This window comes from Neolamprologus brichardi, chromosome 13 (assembly GCF_056152115.1).
Source record: "Neolamprologus brichardi isolate AB-2024 chromosome 13, ASM5615211v1, whole genome shotgun sequence".
NCBI lineage: Eukaryota > Metazoa > Chordata > Actinopteri > Cichliformes > Cichlidae > Neolamprologus > Neolamprologus brichardi.
Window position 1 is genome coordinate 8,200,874 of NC_142116.1, and position 26,514 is coordinate 8,227,387.

Here is a 26,514-nt window from a genome sequence, read left to right on the forward strand (position 1 = left end):
AGGGACTGCTATAACCAGTGTTGGGGAGTAACGGAATACATGTTCCGCCGTTACGTATTTAAAATACAAAATATGAGTAACTGTATTCGGTTGCTATGGTTACAGGGTGACGCTCTCTCTCTCTCTCTGTGTTTCCTGGGCGAGAGAGGCCTTTTTGTTGTTGTTGGTGTGCTAAGCTAATAGGCAGAATGCTACAGGCATAGCTTTAAAGAATGTAGCCTGATGACCAGTGTAGTCCGTGCTGCAGGGCGAATGGACTGCCATACCCGTAATGTGTCTGTGAGCGAGGGAGGGAGAAAAAGGAAAAGTACGAGCTGTCATCGAGCAAAAACGGGAGCTGGAAGCATGTAAATATAATAATAACCACTGCAGCCAAGAAGAGTGCCTGACGAGCCCAGTTGTAAGTAAGCTATTAAGACTCGACACTGTGTTCGTGTTTTCCTCCAAAAACAATAAGTTCCGTTGGAGCAGCCTTTCAACGCCTCTCTCTGTCTCTTGCTAGAAAACTTTACCCAGACAACAAAGTAAAGCTAGTTTTCAGCTACGAGCCCAACACGAACCCGTCGTATTAGCCAGAAGTCCTTTTACTACGGTTCGGAGCCGTGGACCGTCAGTAATAGTAATAAATCACACAGCAATAGTACATTCATACGGAAGCGTAGAGCTGCCACCCAGGCAAAAGAAAAATACAAGTGTATCACGTTATAACGTGAAAAGTTTATTGTTCTAACAAGATACTTTTCCTGTTTGTACAATATACTATCATGTTTGTACAATATACCTTTCACGTTTGAACAACATAATATCACGTTATTACAATATACATAATTATCATGTTCGTACAATATAATTATCTCTTCGTACAATATGTATATTGTAATAACGTGATATTATGTTGTACAAACAGGAAAAGTATCTTGTTAGAACAATAAACTTTTCATGTTATAACATGATACACTTGTATTTTTCTTTTGCCTGGGTGGCAGCTCTACGCTTCCATACATTCATGTAGTTGTAAAAAGCATGATAATATATGATGCTCATATATAATAAGTAATCCAAAGTATTCAGAATACGTTACTCTCATTGAGTAACGTAACGGAATACGTTACAGAATACATTTTGGGGCATGTATTCTGTATTCAGTAATGGAATACATTTTAAAAGTAACCTTCCCAACACTGGCTATAACTTGTATCAATATATACACACGTGACTGAGACTGTTCTAAATGCTCTGTGTATGGCTTCTAAAATAATAGGGAGTCCAATTGTAGCATATTTTATTTATGTATTTTAAACCTTTCATTGTATTTATCACGTAATGATATCAGTTTGTGGTGATGTGTCTGTAATGGGATATTTTATGCATTTCTTTTAAGACCTTTACAAACCGTCTTTCTGGTTTGCCGTCCGTATTAGTTGCTCTAGTCTGTAGTTTCTTTTTTCAAGCTGATATTGCTGTTTGACCTTTGTATCTTATCTGAACCGTGCTCATTATATAATGTTCTGTCCATTGTTTTCTCTTTGCCCCAATGTCTTACGTAAATTATTTTTTCTGGCTATTTATTATATATTATTTTTTATAAAGTTTGTGGGAAATGAACTATAAGAGGGGCATAATAATAAAAAATATCAGATACTGATTTTAAATTATTCTGCGGCAAAAAACAAACAAACAAAAACACTGCTCAAAAGACAGATTTTTCAGTTGGATGTGCGTTTTTTTGCATGCAACTTCAGGGTCACTACAGTTCATTTTCATGACTGATATATTGACTGGCAGCTTTGTGCGCGCATCACGCGTGGAGAGGACTGCGGGGAATGAGGATGACGGCCAACGGCGACGCTTATAATTAAAGCGCCCACCGCTGCACGAAGTGGTACTGTAGACTTTAGTGAAGAGTAAGCCAGCAGGGAGCGGCCGCAGTTCATTGTTGCATCGAAGGCGAAGGGGAATGAGTCCATTCTTGCATGTCTTTGTGTTAAAGCGAAGAATTGCGGTGCATCTCCTGCAAAAAGCAGAGAAAACCGGTTAGAGGAGGTGAACAGGTTCAGGCCTTGACTGGAGGAGCTGATGTGACGTAGCAGTCCACCGACACACACGCGCGCGCCGGCTGCTGCTGCCTGCCAGGATCTCAGTTTAGGGAAATGACCGCGAGTGACCTCAAGGGAAACACTGTATTTTAGCGGCTGTTCGCAGTTTTGTTTTTACGGACATTATAGTAAAATTTACGACACAATTTAGCCACATACTTTAGATTAAAATACGTTATGTTTAGACGCTAGCTGGTCGCTAGACTGCCTCATTACGTTGGAAGACGGGCTAGTATTAGCTGGCTAAGCTAAAGTAGCCGGGATAGACACTGCTAGCGGCTGGGGCTCTTACGTTTTGTTTCCCTCACAGATGCTAAGCTACGTTAGGCTAGGGTAGCTGCTGCCATGGATAAAGCCAAGTCAATGGTGGATAAGAAAGGAGCTTCGGGACCCTTTCATGTTAACAATGGGCAGAGCCAGAAGGTTTTTCACAGTCATGTCATGGTGGCCACTAACGGCAGCTGTTGCAGCAGCAGCAGCAATGCATTCGGCTCAAGCACCGTACCCAGCGGCAGCGGCACATTTGAAAACATGCATCATCTGCACCGCGGGGATGATGCAGAGTGCAACGGGTCCCCGGCCAAGAGGTGCAGACTACGGAGGAGGACCGAGTCGGTGCGAAAACACAGACCCCGTAAGTTGATTTTTTTTCGTTCTGACATGATTTTTCTGTATCTGCTGTCATTTGTGCCAAACATGAGCCGGGTAAATGCAATACCAACCGGCCGGTGTTTGCACAATCGTGCAGTGTTGCAATGACAGGAATGGAAACGCTGTCACTCAGCGCGAGTTCTGCCTTATTGTTAACGATTAATAATTTATTATAACTGTTATCTGCTTCAGATCACACTGGTGTCCGATCAGAATGCGTTTCGAACTGTTCTGTCTAATCTTCAAGCCCTGCCGTCGCCAGGGAGACCCCCTTTTGTTTTTAATGAACCCTCAGGTTGCATTTGGAACGCTGTGATTGGTCGGTTTCTGGTGGTGAAAAAGCTCCTGATAAATGGGCCTGGTTTACCGCAGCCAATAAGCACTGGACTCTTGTCTACAAGAGTCAGGGCGAATGAGCAGCAGTCCCGCCCCATTATTTACCGAGTATGTTCTGATGATGGGAGTAGGTTCATCCGGGTAAAGTTGGAAGTTTTAACAGAGAATGTGTGAAAGTCTCGTTTTATTCAACGAGCAAAGTATTTTCTGATCTCCGGGACTGACTAAGACTTTCTGCGGAGATACAGTTTTTAACGTTTTTCAGTTGTTATTATTATTTTGTTCACACCGTGAGACGATATATTGCACCATTATGAAACTCATAAATGAGAAGAAGCCTGGTAAGTTTTAGTTTAATTTTATTTGTTGGTACTGAGGATATCTAGGCATTACAACATATGTAGAATTACTCTTAATTACATGGACATAGCAGTCAGTAATGCTGTCGTGCACAGCTGATTGCCAGCCATACTTAAGCATTCAGTGAAAGCCACTGGGTTTGTTATGGCTGAGTGTGGCTGTCATGGTAAATCTCGTTACTGCTCTGTGGAGATGCTTGCGGAGTGACCACATGGACTTTTGAATGCCTTTGTTTATAAGTAAGCACGACAGCATTGCGAGTCTGTTAGAGACTATTTGGGAGAGACAAAGGCTGATGACATAATTCTTGGTTTTCAGTGGATTTTTTGTCACTTTAACCCGTTACAAGCTTGTTCTATATTAATCTCCTCCCTTATGAGATCTCAAATACACTATGTGTACACATATTTTTAATAAGTGCTTGGTTTTGTTTGCTTACTAAGAAAACTGTTACATGTTGTTCTTAATGCATTGCAATCTTTTTAAAAAGTGATGTGAGTATTGAAATATATTTAATTATGCTCTGATATTTAAAATTCTTTCATTGTTACTTTGTCACAATATTTTTATAGTACTGCTACACTTTACTCACTGATGGACAGAAATCAACCCATAAAAAAGGTTTTATTATTATAGAATGACATTGCAATCTGTTTGAACGACTTATCAGAGAATAAATATTATCAGTTGTTATTCTGTGGGATGAAAAATCAAGTACAAAAAGATAAGACAGAATAACTTCTTTTGGTTAGATGTACCCCTGCAGATATATAGTATGTATTGAGGTTTGTATCTGTGAGTGATATGAGAAAAACTAATCAGAAATTCTGAAAATGACCATGATAAAATGTTACTGTAGACTAATATAACATACTTTTTATATTTCACATCTTGATCTGGCTTTCTGTGATAACTGGTGCATAAGTCATAAGAGAAGTGGTGCCACTGGAAAGAAGAACCTACACCAGAATTAGCCTGGATTACAACATTAAGGACTATTTCATCTGTAAACTTTGAAATGTCCGGTCAGAGCTGCTCTGCTTAACGGTTGAGTTATCCTTGGATGCAGGCCAGCCATTCTGTCAAACCCGGATAACTTTCTAAGCTTTTCTTCAGTGAGGGCTGAACCTGGAATGTGTTTCCCTCGGGGGTGTGATTTTTGAAGTGGTTTAAGGTTGGGGTTACTTTCGGGTAACACTGCCTGTAGTACCCTTTATTTGCACCAAAAGCAACTTGGCAGCAGTTAGCACATGCAGTTAACAACAAAGCAGAAACTTGTCTTCACAGTTTTATATTAGTTAATGTTTCAGTTTGACCTTTTAGTTTTAAACCAGCACATTTGATTTTATCCTGTTTGTTCAAACAGGCATAAAGAGGTATTTGTATAAGTTATATAAGTTGAAGACAATGTTTCAATACAGTGCAAATATACAGTAATTACATCCATTACTGAAGTGCACTGTCGCCCTCACCCCAACCAGGTGTGGCAGATAGTTGTCCCTCCCTGAGCCCAGTTCTACTGGAGAATTCTTTCTATTAAAAGTGAGGTTTTCCTTCCCACTGTCACCAAGTGCTTACTCAGAAGGCCATCTGATTGTTGGGGGTTTCCTCTGTATTATTGTAGGGTTTACACTGTAAAGCACCTTGAGGTGACTTTTATTGTGAATTGGCAATTCAATAAAATTGAATTTAATATGTTTTAAGCTTAGTTAGATTAGTGTGAGGATCTCATACCAAAGTTTTCCTGAAACTTTGGTATGTATGTCCCTTAATTGAGGGTGTACTAATTGTCATTTTTATTTTATTTTTGCCACTTTAGTAACAGAAAACATATATATCTTATATATAGAAGTGTCTCAAAAGCATTCTGACAAGTGAAACCCTTGATAGTCTTTGGATATATTCAGGTTGTGACTTTTTCATTTAATGACAGAAACAAACAGACAGACAGAAAAAGTAACAGTGTCATACCCAGTTTCAATCTCATTTGAGTCAGCCTGTTCAACCTGAGCATAAATTAGTAACATAGTTGCAGTGATAAAGAGATACAGGTTCATCCAGGTGTGCCACAGGTTCAGTCAGTGTTCTACTATTGCCTTATTTAATGGATTGTGACTAAGAGATGATGACGAGTTTCAGTAAATGTTTAGGAAATTTGGGAAGGTGGAGATTGTTTCAGAGATAATGTAAATTCAGATGACGGGAAGTGCTTGACCTATGAAACCCAAAAACCAACCAAAACTTCTTCTCCAGACTGAAACTTCTCCTCCACGCTGAAACTATGTGGAGTCCTACAAGTCTTCTGATTTCCATTTCTAAAGAGTAGAAAAGTGCCATTTGCCTATATATGTCCCCATTGTCCCAGTGCACTTGGAGGATTTTTCACCCAATGAAAACTTGCTCCCATGCAGTCCCCCAAAATCCCAACTGCAAATTGCTGGTTTTTGATGATGTTGTGCAGTGGTTGAAAGCGGATTGGTTGACAAGTGTTCCAGAATAGAGAATGGCGGGATTTGACAGGAATGGGACAAGTGAGGGAAAAAAAGAGATATAATATAAAAAACATTAGGTATGAAAATTACACACAGTGGCTGCAGTGGACACACTTGGCTTCACTTCAGCTCTTTTATTAGGGGTGGGGGAAAAAATCGATACTGTGTAGTATTGTGATATTTTGTTTGCTAATAATGTATCGATACAGGGACAGCAGAAATTGATATTTTGTTACAAAAAAGTTTTTGTGGACTGGAACATGCTCTGACTTCAGAGCATGTTGATCAGCTCCTTTTTCTGAGCAAGAATCCTGACATTCCTTCACTGTCCAAATGTGTTTAACTTTTTTTTTTGGCAGCAATAAACACGACAGTTTACCTATTTTAATTTAAGACATGTTTTATTTTAATTAAGTTTAAAACTTTTTTATTTAATGTAAAATTATATTTTGTTTTAATTTACTTTCAAATTCTTCAGTTGCTGAATGGGCTGCATAGTTTTTATAAATTGCATAGTTCAGAATAGCTATAATTGTACCAGATGGTTGCATTCAGTTAAGTTGGACTAGACTGTAATACAAACCGTTCAGTTTGTCAACAATAAAACTGACTGAAATGAGAGAAAGACTGAGTGTGAGACTTTGATATTAGATCAAATGAATAGTTGTAAAGTTTACCTTTATGTAAAGAATCTGAATATCGCAAAATATTTTTAAAAAATTGCAATAATATCGTATTGTGCGTTAAGTATTGTGATAATATCGTATCGTGGGATGTATGGTGATTCCCACCCCTATCTTTTATGCTATGACTTTACTCTTCTCTTTGGCTGGCTGACACCAGCAACAGCTCAAGGAAGAGTAACCCACAGACCGGTTGTACCACATAATTTGTACACTGCCTCCATCAACAACATGCAGGTAGAAAGTGGTCTGCAGCTGGTTTAAAATAGAAATAAGTTGTTTCCAGGGTGTGTGTGTATTTTATATTTGTGGTATACAAAATAAATTGCACAAAGAATAGTCTGCAATGAAAAAAGTAATTTCCTGTGATATCACAAATTGATACTTACAGTACAGAACAAGGGAATACTTGAGATTTAAATCCAGGATTTTTCTTGTATTTAAAAATATTTGGTGGTCAACCATGAGATTTTTAACATACATTTTTGTTGAGAACATAACAAAAAATACTCAGGCTTTTGTTTATTGAGGTAAGACAGACTCAAGGCCAGCCTGCCCATGAGGAAACATGAAACCAGACGGACCAGACTATGTGGTAACAGCAGATGAAGCTTCAAATAATGACAAAGATTTCTCAGTAATAAATTGATTGTGTTGTTGTATTGGATATAAAAAATACACATCTAAGTAAAGTTCAAGTGTGGGAAATGATGGATGTAATTAAGTGTTAGCAGTAACAGTGAAGGTGATGGCGGTACTTCTCTGATTGTAACTATAATAATATGTTCGTAATAGGTAATAGTAAAAGTAAAGTGGATGCAAAAAGAGATGAAGATAATGGTGAAACACTTAATCTTAAGACTTTAGAATATCCAGAACAAAACATCCTTATTATCGTCATAAGGATGTTTACATCATCCCAGAATATAAAAAAGGCAAATGCAGTTGAACAGGACAGGTAATTTGTACTTGTACTGAGTAAATGTATTTATATACATTCAACCTCTGGTTAGCATTATAACTTGTTAAAATCTTTTAAATGAAAAAAGATGTAATCTGTGACCTGAAGTAATGCCCTGTCATTACTAACAGTAAATATATTGTCTAGGGTATGCAATAGGTGTACCTTTTTACTCTCTCTCACTCATTTTTGTCATGCAGGGCAAAAGCAATACTTTTGTGTCATTCTCTCTTCTTTTTACATAATTTGCTTCCACACACATACAAACACCAAACCCTTCTTTGAAACCTGAGCTTTAAGGTGAAGCAATGAGAAATGTTATATATATGTTAGTGTGTGTGTGTGTGTGTGTGTGTGTCTTCCTGTCTAGCTATCTTTGTGAGGACCAAAATCTGCATTCTACTATACTTGTGAGAACCAACAGTCACTTGTGAGGACACACTCACTGGTCCTCACAAGTTTGAAGGCCTTTTGAGGCTCAAAATGTGGTTTTAGTGTCAGGGTTACAATTAGGTCATGGTTAGGTTTAGGTATTCATTTTTAATGGTTAGGGTTAGGGTAGAGGGCTAGGGAAACCATTATGTCAATGAAGGTCCTCACTAAGATAGCTGAGCCGGGTTGTGTGTCTATGTGTGTATGTGAAATCTGTGTATGTCATGGGGACATGCAGTGCAATATCGGTGTTTGTTAGGCCAAGGACCTTTTACCTACATCTACACAAATCAGTCTTCATGCCCCAACCTTGCTCTTTGGTGGGCAAAGTGTGTTTGTGTGATATGGCTCTGTATGCTCTTTGAATAAGTCAGAAGTTCCTGACTTATTCAAGGCTTCAAAGAGCATACAGAGCCTTGAATAAGTCAGGAGTTCCTGACTTCTTGTTTTTTCGATGACCCTGAAATTGCTAAAGAGCAACTCGTAGAGCGATTTAAATGCTTTGGATACCTTAAATAACTTTCTACATAATAGTAAAAGAGTGATGGAAACAGCTAACAGTAGTTTTCCTATTTGCCTTGCAGTGAATCAAGTTTCAGTATGTAATGAAATCCATCCACTCAACCATCCGTTTTCTTCAACTTATCAAATTCAGGGTTCTGGTGGTGCTGGAGCCTATCTCATCTATCATAGTGTGAGGGGGCAGGGTACAACCTGGATAGACTGCCAGTCTATCACAGGCATGTCCATGAAATTCAACAATAACAAAAAATGTACTCAAATGACTAGGCTACATATTCTTATTTGCTAATAGAGCAGGGCGATATGACCAAAAATATTTATCACGATATACATTTGCAAATTTGCGATAACGATATAACTGACGATATAATTGACACTAGACAAAATACTTTACAACTCCACAACTTTATTAGTGCAACAAAAAACAAACCATCAATGTATTTTCACTTAAACAAGCAGCTGTTTTTTTATGTGCATTAAAGTTATATAAAAATTTAACAGTGCAAATCCAAATTCCTTGCTGACAGTTTAACCAAAAGGCATTTCCAGTGGAAATTGGCCTGCCTATGGTAGCCGTAATGCTCCGACAATCCATCAAGCGGTGCGGGTTCGTAGCTTAGCAAAGTCGTACTAAAATATTTGACAGATTTTCGAGCGCCGTGTACCACATAAAATCATTTCGAGATCAGTAAACACAACCAGAATTCATACATGAGGCACACCGGGTTATAAGGGGTTCTGTCAAGTTTCAGAAAAAAAAATCAAAGGATTGATTTTAAGTGTGCCATATTTTCCAAAAAAACATGGTAATAACGACGCAAGCTAGCATGCTCTACCAAAAATAGTGCTTTGTTGTGTATCTGACGGACGAAAGCCAAACCAGTGCCACACCACTGAAGTTGCAGCATTTTTATAAACCAATTCTGGTTCATCCGTTTCATTCAATGTTCCGCTTTCGCCCTTCTCATTCTCCGTCGCCGCCATGCTTTTTCCGCCATGTGCGTATGAAAACAAAGGCACTGTGCATGCGCGTTTTACCCATATTCTATCGCGAGATTTCATTTTCTTATCGTTGCCCAACATTATACCGGTATTACCGTGAAAGGTATGATATGGCCCAGCCCTATTTGCTAATAACATCTCTCCCAGGAAAGCATCCTCGCAAGTTGGAGATACAGACACCCTCAGGACAAAACGGTGACATGTCAGTCAGGAAATGCATTTTTCATAAAGTGGAAACTTTGTCCCAACACAGCCAATGTTGACATGTTAGAAAAAGTTGGTGGTAGTCTGTCTTGGCCTATTGTGCCAAGCTGGCAGAAGGGAGTATTTGTATAAACAGTATTTTTGCATTTAGTTAACTTTATATCTCTTTGATATTCTTTATTTTTTATTTATGCTTTATTTAGTTACAAAGTTCCTGAAGACATACCAGGTCTCTTCTTTTAAGAAGTCCAAGTCAAATAGGCAGTGCAAAAGGTTACTGAAAAAACACAAAAGTAACAAACAGAAATGGTAAAACAAGAGGGGCTTACAAACCTTAATGCATTTACTAACAACTTTAATCTCTGCTATCTATTGTCCCCATACTTTGGATTTACAGTCTTTTTAGCCTCTGATTTCCACACACAAAATTGATGGTGATTGATGACTACCTGTGCTCTATTAGTTCCTTTTCCCATTGATGTAGTGGCCTTGTTGAATAAAATGTAGCATCCTTCATTAAAATCCAAAAAGGTCCCTTTGTTGCTCTTTCCTCTTTTTTTCCCCCTGTCCACTAAGCCCTAAAAGCCCACTTTTAGACACAACCTCAGAACAACTGTAAAGCTTAATTTTTATCCTCTCTAAGATTTAATACATTTATGATAGACTGAGGTGGTATGGAAACTGTCCGGGTGGTCTGTCAAATTAAAAAGGGATTTTTTTTTTTTGCTTTTTTATTTAAAAAAAAAATAAAAATCATGGATGCTGTGTTTTCTGGGCCAGGGGTAGAGGGACCTTTCCTACTTGTGATCAGCTTGAAGTTGAAAAGCTAGTACTTCTGACTGAATGAGGCGTCATATAGTACGGATAATCTGCACATTTGTGAAGGCTTCATTAATGCTGAACAATATGTAAATATTTTATGGAACAGTGTCTTCTTCAAGAAAGGGCTTGTTTAGAAGAATAATGCCACACTAAATTCTCCATGTAATACAACAGCATGGATCTTTCATAAAAAACTGGGGCTGGCAATGTAGACCTGCCACTTATTGAAAGCATTACAAAATGAAAAGTATAACTGAACTGCTGAGCAGCTCATATCCTTTATCAAGAAAAAAAAATTGGTCAAATCAGTTCCCAAATAGTTAAAGAGTTTTGTTAAATAAATGCAATGCAGTATCATGTAATCAAATGGAAGCCACAACTTCTCATTTTCAACATTTAATATCTTGTCTTAATGACAAAGTCATTTTCAATTATTGCATTGTGGCATTACATTTTGTACATTATCGCCAACAGGCCTCTTGTTCAAGGCAAACACCAGTGTTGCAGGCGCTGTGCATGATACTTGGCTGCCCATGTAATGGGCCAAGCAATTTCAGTGCTTCAGGTTCAGGACATATGACATCAGCAGGAGGAGCTGGAGCTTGAAACACCAAGCTTGCAATTAGTGGACACTCTGCTGTACCATCTGAACCAACACTGACATCTTCCTTACTAACATTATTATTGTGGCTTAAATGTAGTTTAAAGAATTCCCACAATGACAACATAAAACCCTAAAAAGGGAAACAGGAAGTTTGTAGTTTTCACACAGATCATTAAAAAGTCACAACAGTGATGTTAACATAGTTAGAGTCTCCAAGCAGCTCAAAATAGGCAAAATTAAAATCCTTAGATTATTTATGTTTATCTCAGGGAGGAAGTCATGTAATCAGTGTAATGTTAAATAAATATGTTTGTTTGTATAAATTTAAATTCTGAATTTGAATAATGTCATGTACTGCTTGTGAGTTTGTTTTTTGGCTGGGATTATGGAGAAAAACATGATTGTCACTTGAGACAGACCCTGTCATCTACCCTGGCTGGCTGGCTTTCGTTCCTTTTGCTTGCAGTGTTGCCTTTCATTTTCTCAGAGTGGGAGATTTCATTTCTTCAAAGGTGGAAGGCAGAAATGCTAGTAACAATCCATAATACTTGTGCAATTTTACTTTCTCTTTTAAACCATTACTCTTGATCTCAGTGGTGAGAGCTGCTGTCTCTATTATAAGTATGTATTTCCTTTATTAAAAAAACAGAAAAAGAAAAAAATACTCTCTTTGTTTGGCAGGATAAAATGATAGTAATGAATCTAAGAATCATTAGTGTCACACTCAACAAGAGGAATGTTTGCGTTAAAAAAAAATCTAGCAGGTGAGATTTCCACAGCAGGCATTGGAAAATCAATGTCTGTCAGTTCTTATTTACAGACATGAGAGAAGGTCACTGGGTAAGAGGGCACAGTGGCAAAAAAGTGCACTAGACAATGTGGTGGGTGACTGAAGGGCATTAGCCACTGTAGTGGAGTTGGAGCAGGTGTAGCGTTGGGTTATCAACAGATAACCTTAACAGGGCTAAAAGTCATAGAGTTGTTTTTGGTTCCTATTAGTTAGCTCAGTTTTCAATAGGCAAAGGTGTAAAAGTATTGCACGAGTTTACATTGTTCTGTGCAAATCATTTTATAGATATTAAAAATAATGTGAAACCTGAGTAACCTTTGGTTACGACAGTTTGCTGACATTAAAAGCAATATCAGTGTTATATCATTTACAAAGCCTATCCTTTATGTGTTCAAAAGAAAGTAGATTTTAGTAGGTGTAAAAGTGGAGACTGTGACACAGTTTCACCAAAAATGAGATGTTATATTAAAGAGATTAATACTGAATTTACTGTTGCGCATTCACTTTTCTGACAAACCGTAAACAGTATCGTATAAGGACACATTGCCCCTACAGGATCTGCTTGGCCAAAACCATTCCACGAAGTCTTGGTGCATAGTTTTTGTGCTGATGTTTACTCTGAGAGGGTGGTTTGGAACCCTGTAGTTATTGAGTCAGCAGAGCACTCGTGACTTTTACACACTAAGATCCTCAGTTCGCAGCAACCCTGTTTTGTAAGTCTCTATGGTCTGCCATTTTGTGGCTGAGTTGCTGTGGTTCCTAAACCCTACCACTTTGCAATAATACCACTTACAGTTGATTGTGGAATTTTTACAAGGAAAGACATGCAGCAAACTTAGTTTTTGCAATCTTGGCATCCTGTTACAGTACCACACTCGAATTCAGTGAGCACTTTAGAACGACACATTCTTTCTCAAACATTTTTAAAGATAGACTACGTTGTTAGGTGCCTAATTTTATACACCTGTGTATAAAACCTGTGGATTTAAAACACCTGAATTCAAAGATTAAGACATTTGGCCCAATACTTTTGTCTGTATAGTATGTCAGTTTGACATAATTTACCATAAACATTAGATCGAGGGGTCACATGTGCATATGCTTGTGTTGCTAACACTAATTGCTAGTAAATCATAAAGTATGTGTTTACAAGTGATCATCCTCTGAAGTGGAATCCTGAGCTTAGCTGAAAGTGGACTTTGCCTCAGTAAGCCAGACAGTCAGTCTGTTCCCTTCACTGGTCAGTTGTGAAATAGTCACTCTGATCATCATGCAAGGGCCACAGTAAAGGCGCAGAGAGGGCAGTGAACAGTCACATGCTGACCTTTTTAAGTCCAGATGGTGGTAAATTAGTTTAGTGTTTAACTACTACTGTCATGAAGATAAAGAGTCAAAGATATCAATGTTCTAAGTCTGATTTACTTGGATTTGAAACAGTTAATTGATGAATTATTTATGAATGTTGTCTTTACTATTTAATCTTTGTGTTATTATTGAGAGTTTTTGAAATTGATAGGAAACTGATGACTGCAGGGACACACTCTTTTTACAGTTAAGTGATTAATCATATGCTGATCTTCTATTCAGAGGTAGCTGCTTCAGTAGAGAAGCTTACTGATCAACATTTACTCTCATTGAAGGTTTAAAATAAAACGTGTTCTTAGCATCTAACAGTATTCAGTGAACCAAATCCAAGTTTATACGTCTGGAGTCTTGAATTGCTTATTCTATATTTACAGGGAAATATATATTACTCAGAATGGAAATCAAGCTGATGTGTAAAGTAAGGACACATCACAAGTGTCAGTGTTTGGGTCATACATCTCATAATAAACTGATCAGCCGAGTTATAGAAGCATGCTTCATTTGTTTATCATCTGTGTTTCTGTAGGATTTTGTTTACATGTGAAAGACATTATATATTGTCTCAGTGTGCTGTTTACCAGTTATGTACTAAATGGTTTGCTTCAACACATTCTTTTGTTCATTGCTTCCACAGCAACACAGTTTAAGTGAGCATGGTTGTCTTGAACACTAGCACATGTTTTCCATTGTTCCTAACTACACACTAAATGATACAGCCAGTATTAAATGTCATGTGCGAAACCTTCCTTTTCATATTTGTCTTGCCTCTCTACAGCACAGCAAAACCTTAAAACTAAACTTGAGGTATGCCGTGTGTTTTTCCTCTGATTTAGCTCTGTGTAACCTCATTTTGTTATCAAACCATTCTTACCAAAATTTCAACCAGAACTTTTCTCTTTGCTGAAGTGCCAATGCAGTTAGCTTCTAAAAATAGCAATACATTTTGTATCTTGGAAAAAACCAATAAGAATACAATTTGATGTATTGTTTTTGGAGGCAAATATCCATTGCTTTGTGGTGAATTAAAAACATCCCGCAGTATCACTTATGTCATCCTGGCCATGTAAATGTTCATTTAATTAAAGTGACTGACAGATGAGAAACAAGGGAAAGCTATAAGGAGGAGTGGAACAGAATGAAGCCGGAAGAAGATGGTGTTCACTAAAATAAAAAGCTGAAAGGACAAAAAGGAAAAATGTGTGGTGAAAGGCAAGAAACTCCAAATGAGAGAATGCTGATGGAGATGGAGGAGGGGAGGAAGTGGGAAAGGTCGAGAAAGGAAGATGGATGGTGTGTATGAGACTGTGATAAAGGCTGAGAGGTGGAGAGGAGAAGCTAAGGGAAAGAGAAAATAGGAGGCTGAACAGTGTATGAGATACCGAGCGAACAGGAGATGATGGGGAGTGGTAACTGTTTCTATGGCAATCTTGTTGTGCTGTGGTAGCTTTTTTCCCTAGCCAGTGGTGCTGGAAGATTTTCATTTTTTTGTGCTGAACTCAGTGTTCTACCCCCAAAAATATCAAGTCCAGATTGTTTCCCCTCACTCGAGTGTTGTTGTTTTTTTTGCAGCATTCGATGTACAGTGCTCCTATTAAAACCATCCTGGAAGCAAGATTACTGTCTTGGCAATTTGGACATCGTAACTGCCTTTGGGCAGTTATTTTGCAACTCCTATCTAAATGAACGGGGAGACATTAGTAATAAACTCCATTGATAGAATTACTGGAACTTGCTTCATTTCCTTTATTCATTCCTTTATTATGATATCCATAGACTTGGATAATAATGAGCAGATGTGCCTGTCACAATCACAATTGAAAGTGTTATGATTCACAACTGCATGTATCTGTGCAGCAACACAGTTGGCTCATATGTTTCCTGGTTTAGCTTTTAATTGGCTTTTGGCAAAGGGATTGGGAGATAAATGCCTTGCCGTTATTGAGTTCTTCCATAGATTTCTATTAAGGATTATCACTCTGAGTCTCTGGTGCTTATTTCATGCAACTTTGGTCTAGAGCACATCATGGTTCAGGGGTATGTCCTTATCATTTGCAAAGGAAATAGTCTTGTATTTATTTTTATTAACAGAACAACCAGAATTCAATATGTTATGCAAAAATGTCTGCATAATGTCTTGTTTTTCTTTTTAAAGTGACAGTTTCCTTGTTTTTCCATTACCTTCTCCAGCCTTCCCCTGGTTTGGTATGGACATTGGTGGGACTTTGGTCAAGTTGGTGTACTTTGAGCCAGTCGATATAACTGCAGAGGAAGAACAGGAGGAAGTGGAAAACCTCAAGTCAATCCGCCGCTACCTCACCTCAAACGTTGCCTATGGTATGACTATTTACACATGCAGATGGATATAGGTATCTCTCACTGATATATTTTACAGTTTTTCAATTTATGAGATGAATTTTGTTATCAGCTTCAAATTCAGCTTTTGGGTCACTTGAGTGTTCAAAAGAAATTAAAAGCATAACACAAATCAGGAGACAATACCATATGGTAAAATGATCCTTTCCTTATTCAGGTAAAACAGGTGTCCGTGACGTTCACCTGGAGCTGAGGAATCTGACCATGTGCGGCAGGACAGGAAACCTGCACTTCATTCGCTTCCCAACACAGGCCATGCCCCGCTTTATTCAGATGGGACGGGATAAGAACTTCTCTAGCTTGCACACAACACTCTGTGCCACTGGAGGCGGGGCTTACAAGTTTGAGAATGAGTTCAGAATGGTGAGTGTGCAGTATATACAGAGATAACATCTCAGTATCAGTGGTACTGATTAAACATTATGACATAATTACAGTGAATAGTTGATTAATCAAATACTTAGTTGATTAAAAATAGATATGTGGTGTAGTGGTAAACACATTTGTCTAACATGTTAAAGTTCCCCAGTGCAAGATTGGGAGGAGACACAAATCCTTCATGTCTGAAAATCTGTGCCAATTCAAATATGCAGATTAATTCACGGTGGTTACCCTTTGCAAATAACGGCAGATTTAGAGTTTGTGCATTGACTCTTTATACAGCCCACGACGTAACCAATGCAAGCAACCAGCACTATTGCAAGGATTCATACTTTGCGTGGTGCAATAAGTGTTAATTACATTGTGGTCATGTCCTAGTATTTTACAGTATTTGAGGGTTTTTTTTAACCTCCTAGGACCTGGCGTCCACATATGTGGACATCAAATTTTTGGTTGTCAAGACCAAAATACTAAATTTTGCTCTACAAGGGCCTGATATCCACTTACGAGGACATTATACTGCCACTGTTCTATCAAAATTTAAAACAAATGTCCTCTTATGTGGATCTCATTTTTCTTAGAAACAAAAATCAGGTTAAAAAGAAAAAATCAGGTAATTCTTTGTTTTTACATTCATCAGGTCCCAATCAGCCCAAATAGCAAAGAGAAATTGAAAATGCATGCCATGAAAGAGTTCGGGTCTTAGGAGGGTAAGGCAATCGTCTTTGCCCCTCAAGTTTTTTTTTTTCCAATTATAAAGACTTATAATTGCTTACAACAATTATAAGTCTTTGTTTTACCCACCATGACCACCATATACTCATGTTACTTGCTGTAACAATTCCAACTCAGTGTTGTTCCACACTATCAAATAAGTGGTTCTACTTTTTTCATTGTTGTTCTTGGGCTCTACTATTCCCTACAAGCAACCAGTTTTCTTCTTAATTTTTACACCGTTACCATCATGCCAATTTACAGTAATCCACATTGTATACTTTTATAGGAATGTTGATAGTCTAGTCTGCATTTGGATAAGGAACCTTTTAATTTTTAAAGACCATTTTCAGTGAGTCATTTTAATACTATACAACTGACAAATCAAAGGTTTCAAGGAATGTTTTACTTTAAATCATCAGGAACAATTTAGTAGATAAAGTAGTGCCTTATCAATGTTTTAAACCTCCTACATTTGTGAGCAGATGGCTGACCTGGAGCTGCTTAAGCTGGACGAGCTAGACTGCTTGATTCGTGGTCTGCTGTTTGTCGATCGGGTAAGCTTCAACGGACACCCTGAGTGCTACTACTTCCAGAACCCATCAGACACCCAGAGCTGTGTGAAGAAGCCCTGCACTTTGGACAACCCCTTTCCTATGTTGCTGGTCAACATTGGCTCAGGAGTCTCCATACTGGCTGTGTACTCAGAGAACAACTACAAACGGGTGACTGGTACCAGGTGAGGAGAATGGGAACCTCTTTAATGGTGCACACAGAATATTTATAAGCAGAGTGGAAGAATATAATAATAAGAATATAATTTTTAAAAATTCAGATTAGATAAGTTTAAAGATATTTAAAAAATCTGATCAAGAGATTAATGATGCAGTGTGTCTACTGTCACAGGCAAGTGATGGTGTGTAGAACAGTCCATGTCAGTAGAAGACAATACCAATAAGTTATTAACAGAAGTATTAATTAAGTACAGAGAAACTATATTGGAGTTCAGCTCCAATAATAATTTAAGAAAAGTAAAAAATATATATATATAACTAAACTATAAACTATAGATAAGTGTTTATTTTTATTTTTTATTTTTCACTCAATAATAGAATATACACATTATTCTTCACATTAACAAACTTGTTAAAAAAATGTTTCTATAACCCAGCTGTGAAATAAACTCATTGCTTGAAGCAAAATTTATGGAAGAAAAAGTGCCAGTGATAGAAAATAGGTTCTGTTTCAACCAAGTGATTTCCAACCTAATAAACAACAGAAGGATTGCAGCTGTTTGTTGTTGTGGTGAACTCCTCTTAAGTCCTACACCCGTGTCCTTTGAACATGAAGTTCTGCATGAGAAGTATTTTTCAAGAGTATGTGCAAAAGGTGAAGGTGGCACTTTTATGGCTTTAGTAGATCTGGCAGATATGCCAGACTCAGTTGCTTGAGTTGCAACAGTCACATTCATTATCACCTTGTGTACCTTAGTACTTACATAATAGTAGAACTAGATATGATCATAGAATGAACTGTAAACATTTATAAGAAATTTAAGTTACTTCTACCCATTATGTGTTGTACAAAGAGTTTTTTCCTTTGATGATATTAGGATTTACTCAGCCTCCTGAATATTCTGTAATACAGTGAAATCATATTTGACCTTATAAACAAATTTTTTCAACTATGGCCAGTCGCTGTTGTCGCAGTATACCTCTGGTCATTCTTTACTTCCTTGTTCTGTAAATGGCAAGTGTGTCTTATTGCAGCTACTCACCGTGACATCAGTGTTTACGTGTGTGTGTACAGCCTCCATCTGAATCTATTGCACTGTTCCAGGAAGAGAAACATGATCAAACAGAACTCACTTGTTGTGGGTGTTTGTAGTGTGGGCAAGTCGAGGCACAAAGGCTTTATACATTAATGTTGTATAAAGTATTTTATTTCAAAACAGCTGTCTCGTGTTGGCTCTTTTTCTCCTCACTTATTCTGGCACCAACTAGGTGTTTATTTTGTAGCATATTTTAATCGAATGTATTTATATTGCCAGTTTAAAAATAACCTATGTTCAGTGTTGGGAAGGTTACTTTTATAGAATACAGAATACAGAATACATGCCCCAAAATGTATTCTGTAACGTATTCCGTTACGTTACTCAATGAGAGTAACGTATTCTGAATACTTTGGATTAATTAATATATTATCATGCTGTTTACAACTACATGAATGTACTATTGCTATGATTTATTACTGTTACTGAAGGTCCGCGGCTCCGAACCGTAGTAAAGGGACCTCTGGCTAATATGGTGGGTTCTGTGTCGGGCTCGTAGCCGAAAACTAGCTTTACTTTGTTGTCTGGGTCAACTTTGCTTGCGAGAGACAGAGAGAGGCGTTGAAAAGCTGCTTCAACAGAACTTATTGTTTTTGGAGGAAAACACGAACACGGTGTACAGTTGAGTCTTAATAGCTTACTTACAACTGGGCTCGTCAGGCACTCTTCTTGGCTGCAGTGGTTATTATTATATTTACATGCTTCCAGCTCCCGTTTTTGCTCGGTGACAGCTCGTACTTTTCCTTTTTCTCCCTCCCTCGCTCACAGACACATAACGTGTATGGCAGTCCATTCTCCCTGCAGCACGGACTACACTGCCTATGATGCTACATTCTTTAGAGCTATACCGGTAGCATTCTGCCTATTAGCTTAGCACAACAACAACATAAAGGCCTCTCTCACCCAGGAAACACGCAGAGAGAGAGCATCACCCTGTAACCATGGCAACCGTAACGCTGCTGCCTGTAACAACAGAACGTAGCTGTCAAGCAAAACCCAAACAGGCCTGTCCCGCCAACATAATAAGACAGGAAAGTACCGCCGTGTAATCCATTTATTTCAACAAAGTAACTGTATTCTAAATACCACCTTTTTAAATGGTAACTGTAACGGAATACAGTTACTCATATTTTCTATTTTAAATACGTAACGGCGGTACATGTATTCCGTTACTCCCCAACACTGCCTATGTTGTACACATTCTCTAGCAGCAAATATCAGAAATATATGCAAAGAAAAATAAAATGAATAATATGGAGTTTAAATAAAGACATAAAAGTATAAAAACATAGTAAACTAAATCTTGAATACTAAAATGACAAGTCACCCAAAAGCCATAAAAACCATAGATGTGTTAAGATTTTTATTACGAGCTTTATTTTACAGTTGAAGCATAATGTGTGAGACATTTTGTTGGCCTAGGACTTGACATTTGTTCCAAGGTTGGAGTTGATATGGGCATTTTTTTGTACTGTCAGTGTTAAAGTGTTCACACCGTTTCAATTGCTTCATTAAACTTCAGTAGCATTTTTCTCCCTTCTTTTTCTTTGATCTATAATTTATGCTGTTTACACCCTTTCTTTTTCTTGCCTTCAGTCTGGGAGGTGGTACATTCCTGGGGCTTTGCTGTCTGCTCACTGGCTGCGAGACATTTGAGGAGGCTTTGGAAATGGCTAGCAAAGGTGACTCTACAAATGTGGACAAACTTGTGAAAGATATCTATGGGGGAGACTACGAGCGATTTGGTCTACAGGGCTCTGCTGTAGCATCCAGGTAACATCACTTTTTTTTCTTTCTATATTTTTAAAGCTTCTTGTTTTTGTTTCTTTAGCAGTACAATGAAATACAGACTGATCCCAGGAGTGTTTGTATACATACTATAAAATAGACAATAAATAGAACAGTGTGATGCAATGAACAGAGCTGTGTTTTGTTTGTATTACTGAACTTTGACCAGGATGGACATCTTGTATTTGTCTGGTTGTCCGATGTCTTCGCTTCTGACATGATAATGAAAACCAGTGAATTCATGTGAAACTGAACATTTTAGTTAAGTGCATTTCATGATTTAGTAGCTTGTAGAACCAGCTTTAGAAGCACTAACTTGAAGTAAGCGTTATCTCTGACTATCTGCTTGACATTAAGAGACCTGTCCCACCAAGTCTGGACTTTGACTGGGCCATTGCAACAGCTTGATTGTTTTATTTCTCAGGTGTTCTTTTTGCTTGGGATCATTGTCCAGTTGCATGTCCAAATTGGGGCCACGTTTTAAATGTTAGACGGATGGCCTCACATTTGACCTACCTGTTCAGTCTTTTTCTTCTTGTAGTGAATTTTAACATGCTAACTGAGGCCTGTAAAATCTGAGATGTAGCTCTTAGGTTTCTAGCATGTCCACTCCTAGGAATATTGTGGCATTGTGTTAAAACTAACTTGAACACTCCAGAACAGCAAACTGGCAAACCATCTGCTTTTATATAGGTGATCACAGCTGCAGATGATTTATAAACAATTAATCTGTTGCATTTGATTAAGAGAGTCTGTCTGCTCTTTATTTCTGTGGAAGCAATAAGAGTGTACTTTAGTTTTCACAATGTTGTGCTGTTTCACATGACTGTATGTGACACTTGTAATTTTTGTAGATGTCACAGGAGATGTTATAGGAGCTTATTTCAGCTGGCTGCACTGCATCTGTGGTGGACTGCATTGTTTACTGTTAAAATACTATTTGGTTATTGTAACTAGGGCTGTGCGATATGACCAAAATCTTATATCCCGATATAAAATATCTATCGTCCGATAACGATATAAATCACAAAAATTTTAAATTTTCTGAAAATTCTGTGAATGTCGGGCAGCTCGACTTGCGTGAAGTGTTTCAAGCTGGGCGTCGTGTACCTGGAGTCGAATGTTTTAACTGATGCATGATACTATACATTTTTAGACATAAGTTGTAACGGCCGCCGTTTTCTTTGTGAGTATTTATTACGCAGCGTGCAGCAGGGAAAAGCCTGTTCTAACGTTTGAGTCAAAGGTTTATTTTTTTAGCACCTGATGGCTCTTTTTTGCTTCTCATCCGTAAATACTCTGCATACTCTTTCACATGATTCTGTTTATTTTGAAAAGTCTCAACAGGATCTTGAGCTTTATTGTGAAAGATTTATGTGGAAAATAAATAAGCGGACACGAGGGTTTTACCATCGTCGTTGGTAACGACAACGCATAAAAAACAGGCGCTCTCCGTCGGTAGCGTGGTTATATTAAATATAGGAGAAAGAGAGAGCTTTAAGAAATTAATATAGCCACTACAGTGACCATCAAAACGATGAAAAAATATTGCCGTAAACAGTTTATTTTGCAACACCACGAAACAAACGATAGCGATGTTTGTGGATGTGGATGAAATTGCATTGGAACCTGATGAGTGAGCTAAAAGCTCTGATTTATGTGCTCACATAAATTGCTCATTTAGCACGATGAGATAAGAGGATAAATTATCCAAAATTGTGTGGACATTGTTTAATTGCAAAAAAAAAGCAAAAACATACCAATAAATGAACAGTTAGTAATAAATATTTTACAGAGACACACATAGGCTCATGTGCTCTGGTTAAACTGAATTTACCATGTATACAGTAAACCTGCAGTTCTGGGTCCAAAGTTGATCCATAAAGCATTGTAAAAAACACATGTAATCACAGTTATCAAGTTCTAATCAGTGTTTTGTTATGGTGTTCTTTTTAGTGATTTAATTAAACAAAACACACACAAATACACACACACCCAGTGACAGTTGCTTCAAAAGGTTTTTGAAGAAATTACGGGTTCACTTTTTTTTTTGTTTCCGTTTTTTGTTTGTTTGGTTTTTTTAATGTGAAAAGTTAATCAAACTTTGAGGAAAATGTCTTCTACATGTTGTTTTCTTTATGGTCTCTTTTATAGTTTTGGTCACATGATGAGCAAAGAGAAGCGAGACAGCATCAGTAAGGAAGACCTGGCCAGAGCCACTCTGGTCACCATCACTAATAACATAGGATCCATAGCACGCATGTGTGCAGTCAACGAGGTACACACACACATGCTGAATCAGTCAACTATACCCAGCTAATCATAACAGCCATATAAAGGTTATGTAATACAGATACTTGCATGAGTTTATCTACTGTTTCATAAACCTCTAAGATAGTTTCTTTGAGTTCTTAGAAACAGACACCCAGACCAGAATTTAGTCATTGCATCACCCATCGACACTCCTACACCTAAACTACTCTTTACTGGCTACTCAGGATTACCGAAAACATAAAATCAACTAATTGTTCTTTACAAACACATTCAAAAGCTACATCTTATGGCTTGCTATAGCTATTTAACAATAGAAAAGAAAAGTTCTTTGTTGTTGTGTGTGTCTGTGGTGGTGGTGGAGGGTGGAGCTTTCTTTTTTGTTTAGTTTTTTTGTTTTTGCATTTTTAGAAGTCCAAATATATTCCTTAATTTTAAGTTTGGGGTTTCTTTTGGTAAGGTTGCTGGATTTGTTTATATTTTAAACCATGCTTATGTTTTGGGGGGTTTTTGCTGGCAAAAACAAAATCACCAGATTTCACACTTTTGTTGTAATATTTTGTAAATAGGCAGCTGTAAGCTAGAAAACAATTCTGGGATTGGGGCTACTGGTACTATGTGACAACAATTTATTAGTTTTAATAGGCAACTGTAAAATTAATTTAAAAACAAAAGCCATAGCAGCTAAAGCTGAAGTAAAGGATCAGTCTGGAGTATTTCTACATGCTGTGAGCTTCTTTACAGTGTTGCCTTGTGGCATGGCGATCAAGCAGCATTGTACAGGGCTATCACTGCATGCAGAGCTGCAGCGAAGAAAAACGTGCATATATAGGGTTATGGAGGGTTTCTTTTAAATGACTTCTGAAAGCCTTAGTAATAAAATTAAGGCCCCCATTTTATCATAAACAAAAATCTTGATAACTGGATTTCAGTCCTGTATTTGACCATTTTATTGGCAAAGAATTGTGCTGTTTAAGCTACATCGACAAACACAAAGTTACCCTAAGTTTTCAGGAAGAATTACACACTCGCACACACCACAGCAGGATGTTTTTCAACATTTTTGTGTCTTTGGTATTCTACCAGATTTCATCAGTGTTTGTTTATTGGTTCTCTAGCACCACCATGTGGTGGTGCTCGAGAACCTTTATTTTATTTATATTTTCTTTATTACTGTATTTGCAGATTATATGCCTTTATTACAGTCAGTTTTTAATCAGATTTGCATGACATGGATTAAATGTCAATGTCATAAACAAAAATTTACCAAATGAAAGATCTGGGATTTAGTATCACTTTGGTGACCGTGTCCAGGGACAGAGGGGAGAGAAATAAGAACCCTGCATTATTCCTTGTTAGGCCATATGTGAGGATTTTAGAGTCACACTAATAAAGGATTTTTAAAGCCTATAAAAATATTAGATCTAAAAATTAAGTATATTGGCTGAACTCTTGAAAGATAAAGAGAACATAACCTAACATGTTTTATGTGTAGCTATTTATGAGTCATTACTAAGATGACAGGAGTGTTTAGAAATGACCTTTCTTCATTATCAGAACAATTTGTGAATTACTTGTTTAAACTCTTGTTTGTTGGGTCTCAGTTTCTCTAAAATTAATTTTTTCTTCTTTTTCTCATAAGAAAATTGAGCGTGTGGTGTTTGTTGGGAACTTCCTCCGTATCAACACAGTGTCCACCAAGCTGCTAGCTTATGCCATGGACTACTGGTCCAAAGGCCAACTAAGAGCTCTCTTCCTTGAACACGAGGTGAGCAAACGGCTGTCCTTTTATTAAATTAAAGTAATTACTTAATGTGTTTATAATAATTATAATCATTATATATACCCTCAGAAACAAAGCACTGGTTGGTTACATGATAAAAGCCTATAAAATATATTTGCTTGTCTTTTTGCTCCAGGGTTACTTTGGAGCTGTGGGAGCACTGATGGAGCTGCTCAAGACAACAGAGGACCCCTGAAGGAAATTCTGTCAGGACAACATCAACTCTTGACAAGACGATGTCACCTGCCCTTGAAGGCCGTGATGTCTTAATGCTGTGACATCATCAACTTTTGAAGCTGCTGAAAGGTCCCATTCGTCGAGGCCACAAAAGGAACACTAAGAGAGAACACAGAAACTGATAAAAGCCATTTTTAATAATTTAACACCTGTAAATAACAATGACCTCTAATATTCATCTCTTAAATTTCCCATCATCCCCCATCATAGAGGTTTAATATTGTAATCTTTTATTTATGGTTTCCGTTAAATGGGTCTGCTGATTCGTGTAATCAGCCCTATGTCAGGAAGCAGAGACACAAAGTATTTTAGTGTATTTTGTTAATGTGTTTGTGTGAATAGCTACTGTAGCATTACATCCTGGGGACAGTAGTGTGCCGGGAAACAATTTGTGCAACAGTTCTTTAAAATAGGATAGCTTTGCAGAAGAGTTAACTGCTGAATGAGGGATTTGTACCACCAGCAACTCAAGGAAACATCACCTTTGGGCAGCTGTGGTTGCCGGTTTGTTGCACAAAAAGTAGCCCATTGCTCTACTGTTTCTGCAGAGTGCACTGAAGCCAAAACCTGTTGAGATTCATACTTTACCTGCCTCCTTCAGCTCCAACGGGAAGCAAAAAAACAAACAAACAAAAAACGATTTTTATTTTGCTCTACTGCATATGGCCTTTGCTTTTTGTTTGTCTCTCCTTTGTCTGCCTATATGTAAGCAAAACTAGCACCACCAGATTGCCATGCATGCATACTCAACCTGCTGAGTTTAGTGTTAGGTGACGGGACCAAGACGTTGTCTTCCAACAGATTGCAGTGCATCATTGATTTCTGTTCTGTTCTGTTCTGATTGGCATCGCCAGAACTACTGTTGAGGACCCAGTCTGACTCGGCGGCTTGTGTTTGTGATGTATGAAATACTTGATCTAATCTTTATATTTATTTCTGTTTTTCTTTAACTTCCCTGTTTTCTGTCAGTGTCAGGAAGATGGAAGCTTCATTCATCCTTTTCTGGCTTTTCTGCCACGCTGATGCCTTGTTTGGGGATTTGTAGTGTGAGTTTAATAATGTTCAGACTCAGAATCCCAACATAAAAAATAGTTAGCTGATGATGCAAAAGTAAAGTGTCAGTTTGGGGGAGTCATCCCAACATGTTAGACTGTTTACCATTCTGGTGCCGACACTGTTGGTAGCTGTTTTAGGTTTGGTCCATTAATTGTATTTTCCCCCAAACCCCAATTACTCGTCTCTAAAAACAAGCACTTACAGAATATTAAGAGTTGTCCAACATTCCCAAGAATTTTAAACAGGTACTTTATGCTTGCTATGAAACAACCATGAAAACAAATTGTCTAAATTGAAATAATTGGTGAGTATTAGCCACAAATATGTGGTAGACTTTGAACAGAGAATGGGCTTCATATGCTATTACTGCCTGTTTGCACTGATCTAAGTCTATATTGACACTAGCACTATAAACAAGTCTATTTTTAACACTTAGGGTAATACCCATAGGATCAGAGACTCAGACCCTTTGAACCGAGAGCCAGTCCAGATTTCTGCACTGAGGTAACCGGGGCTAAAGTAACACACTTGTATATTTATCATATACTTGAAAATGGCACGTAGAGCTTTAATATGTAATAATTTAGCATTGCCATTTTTTAAAGGAAACATAGCGTGATCTGCGATTATTTGAGAATGCTGAAATTTAGTTAACATGAGCGCATGTTTGCATGGTCACAGGAAAGGTTTGTGTTATTTACTAAGCTTAGAAACAACAGTTGTAGAGAGTCCCACTACTAGTAAATTTTCCATTTGCTAT

The 26,514-nt window shown here is 37.7% G+C and overlaps 1 protein-coding gene across 2 annotated transcripts; it reads left to right on the forward strand.

Moving 5' to 3' along the window:
• The first annotated feature begins 1,724 nt into the window (after positions 1–1,724).
• pank1a (pantothenate kinase 1a) lies at positions 1,725–26,191 on the forward strand. 2 transcript variants are annotated; one of them, XM_006783567.3, is made up of 8 exons: positions 1,725–2,730; positions 15,508–15,654; positions 15,851–16,056; positions 17,274–17,527; positions 20,216–20,392; positions 22,562–22,685; positions 24,321–24,446; positions 24,598–26,191. In XM_006783567.3, exons 1-8 carry the CDS (start codon positions 2,442–2,444, stop codon positions 24,655–24,657), a joined length of 1,383 nt encoding a protein of 460 aa, XP_006783630.1. In that variant the 5' UTR covers positions 1,725–2,441; the 3' UTR covers positions 24,658–26,191. The 2 variants fall into 2 exon arrangements, with proteins under 2 accessions (XP_006783630.1, XP_006783631.1); XM_006783568.3 differs by lacking the exon at positions 1,725–2,730 and adding an exon at positions 3,114–3,424.
• Positions 26,192–26,514: the final 323 nt, after the last annotated feature.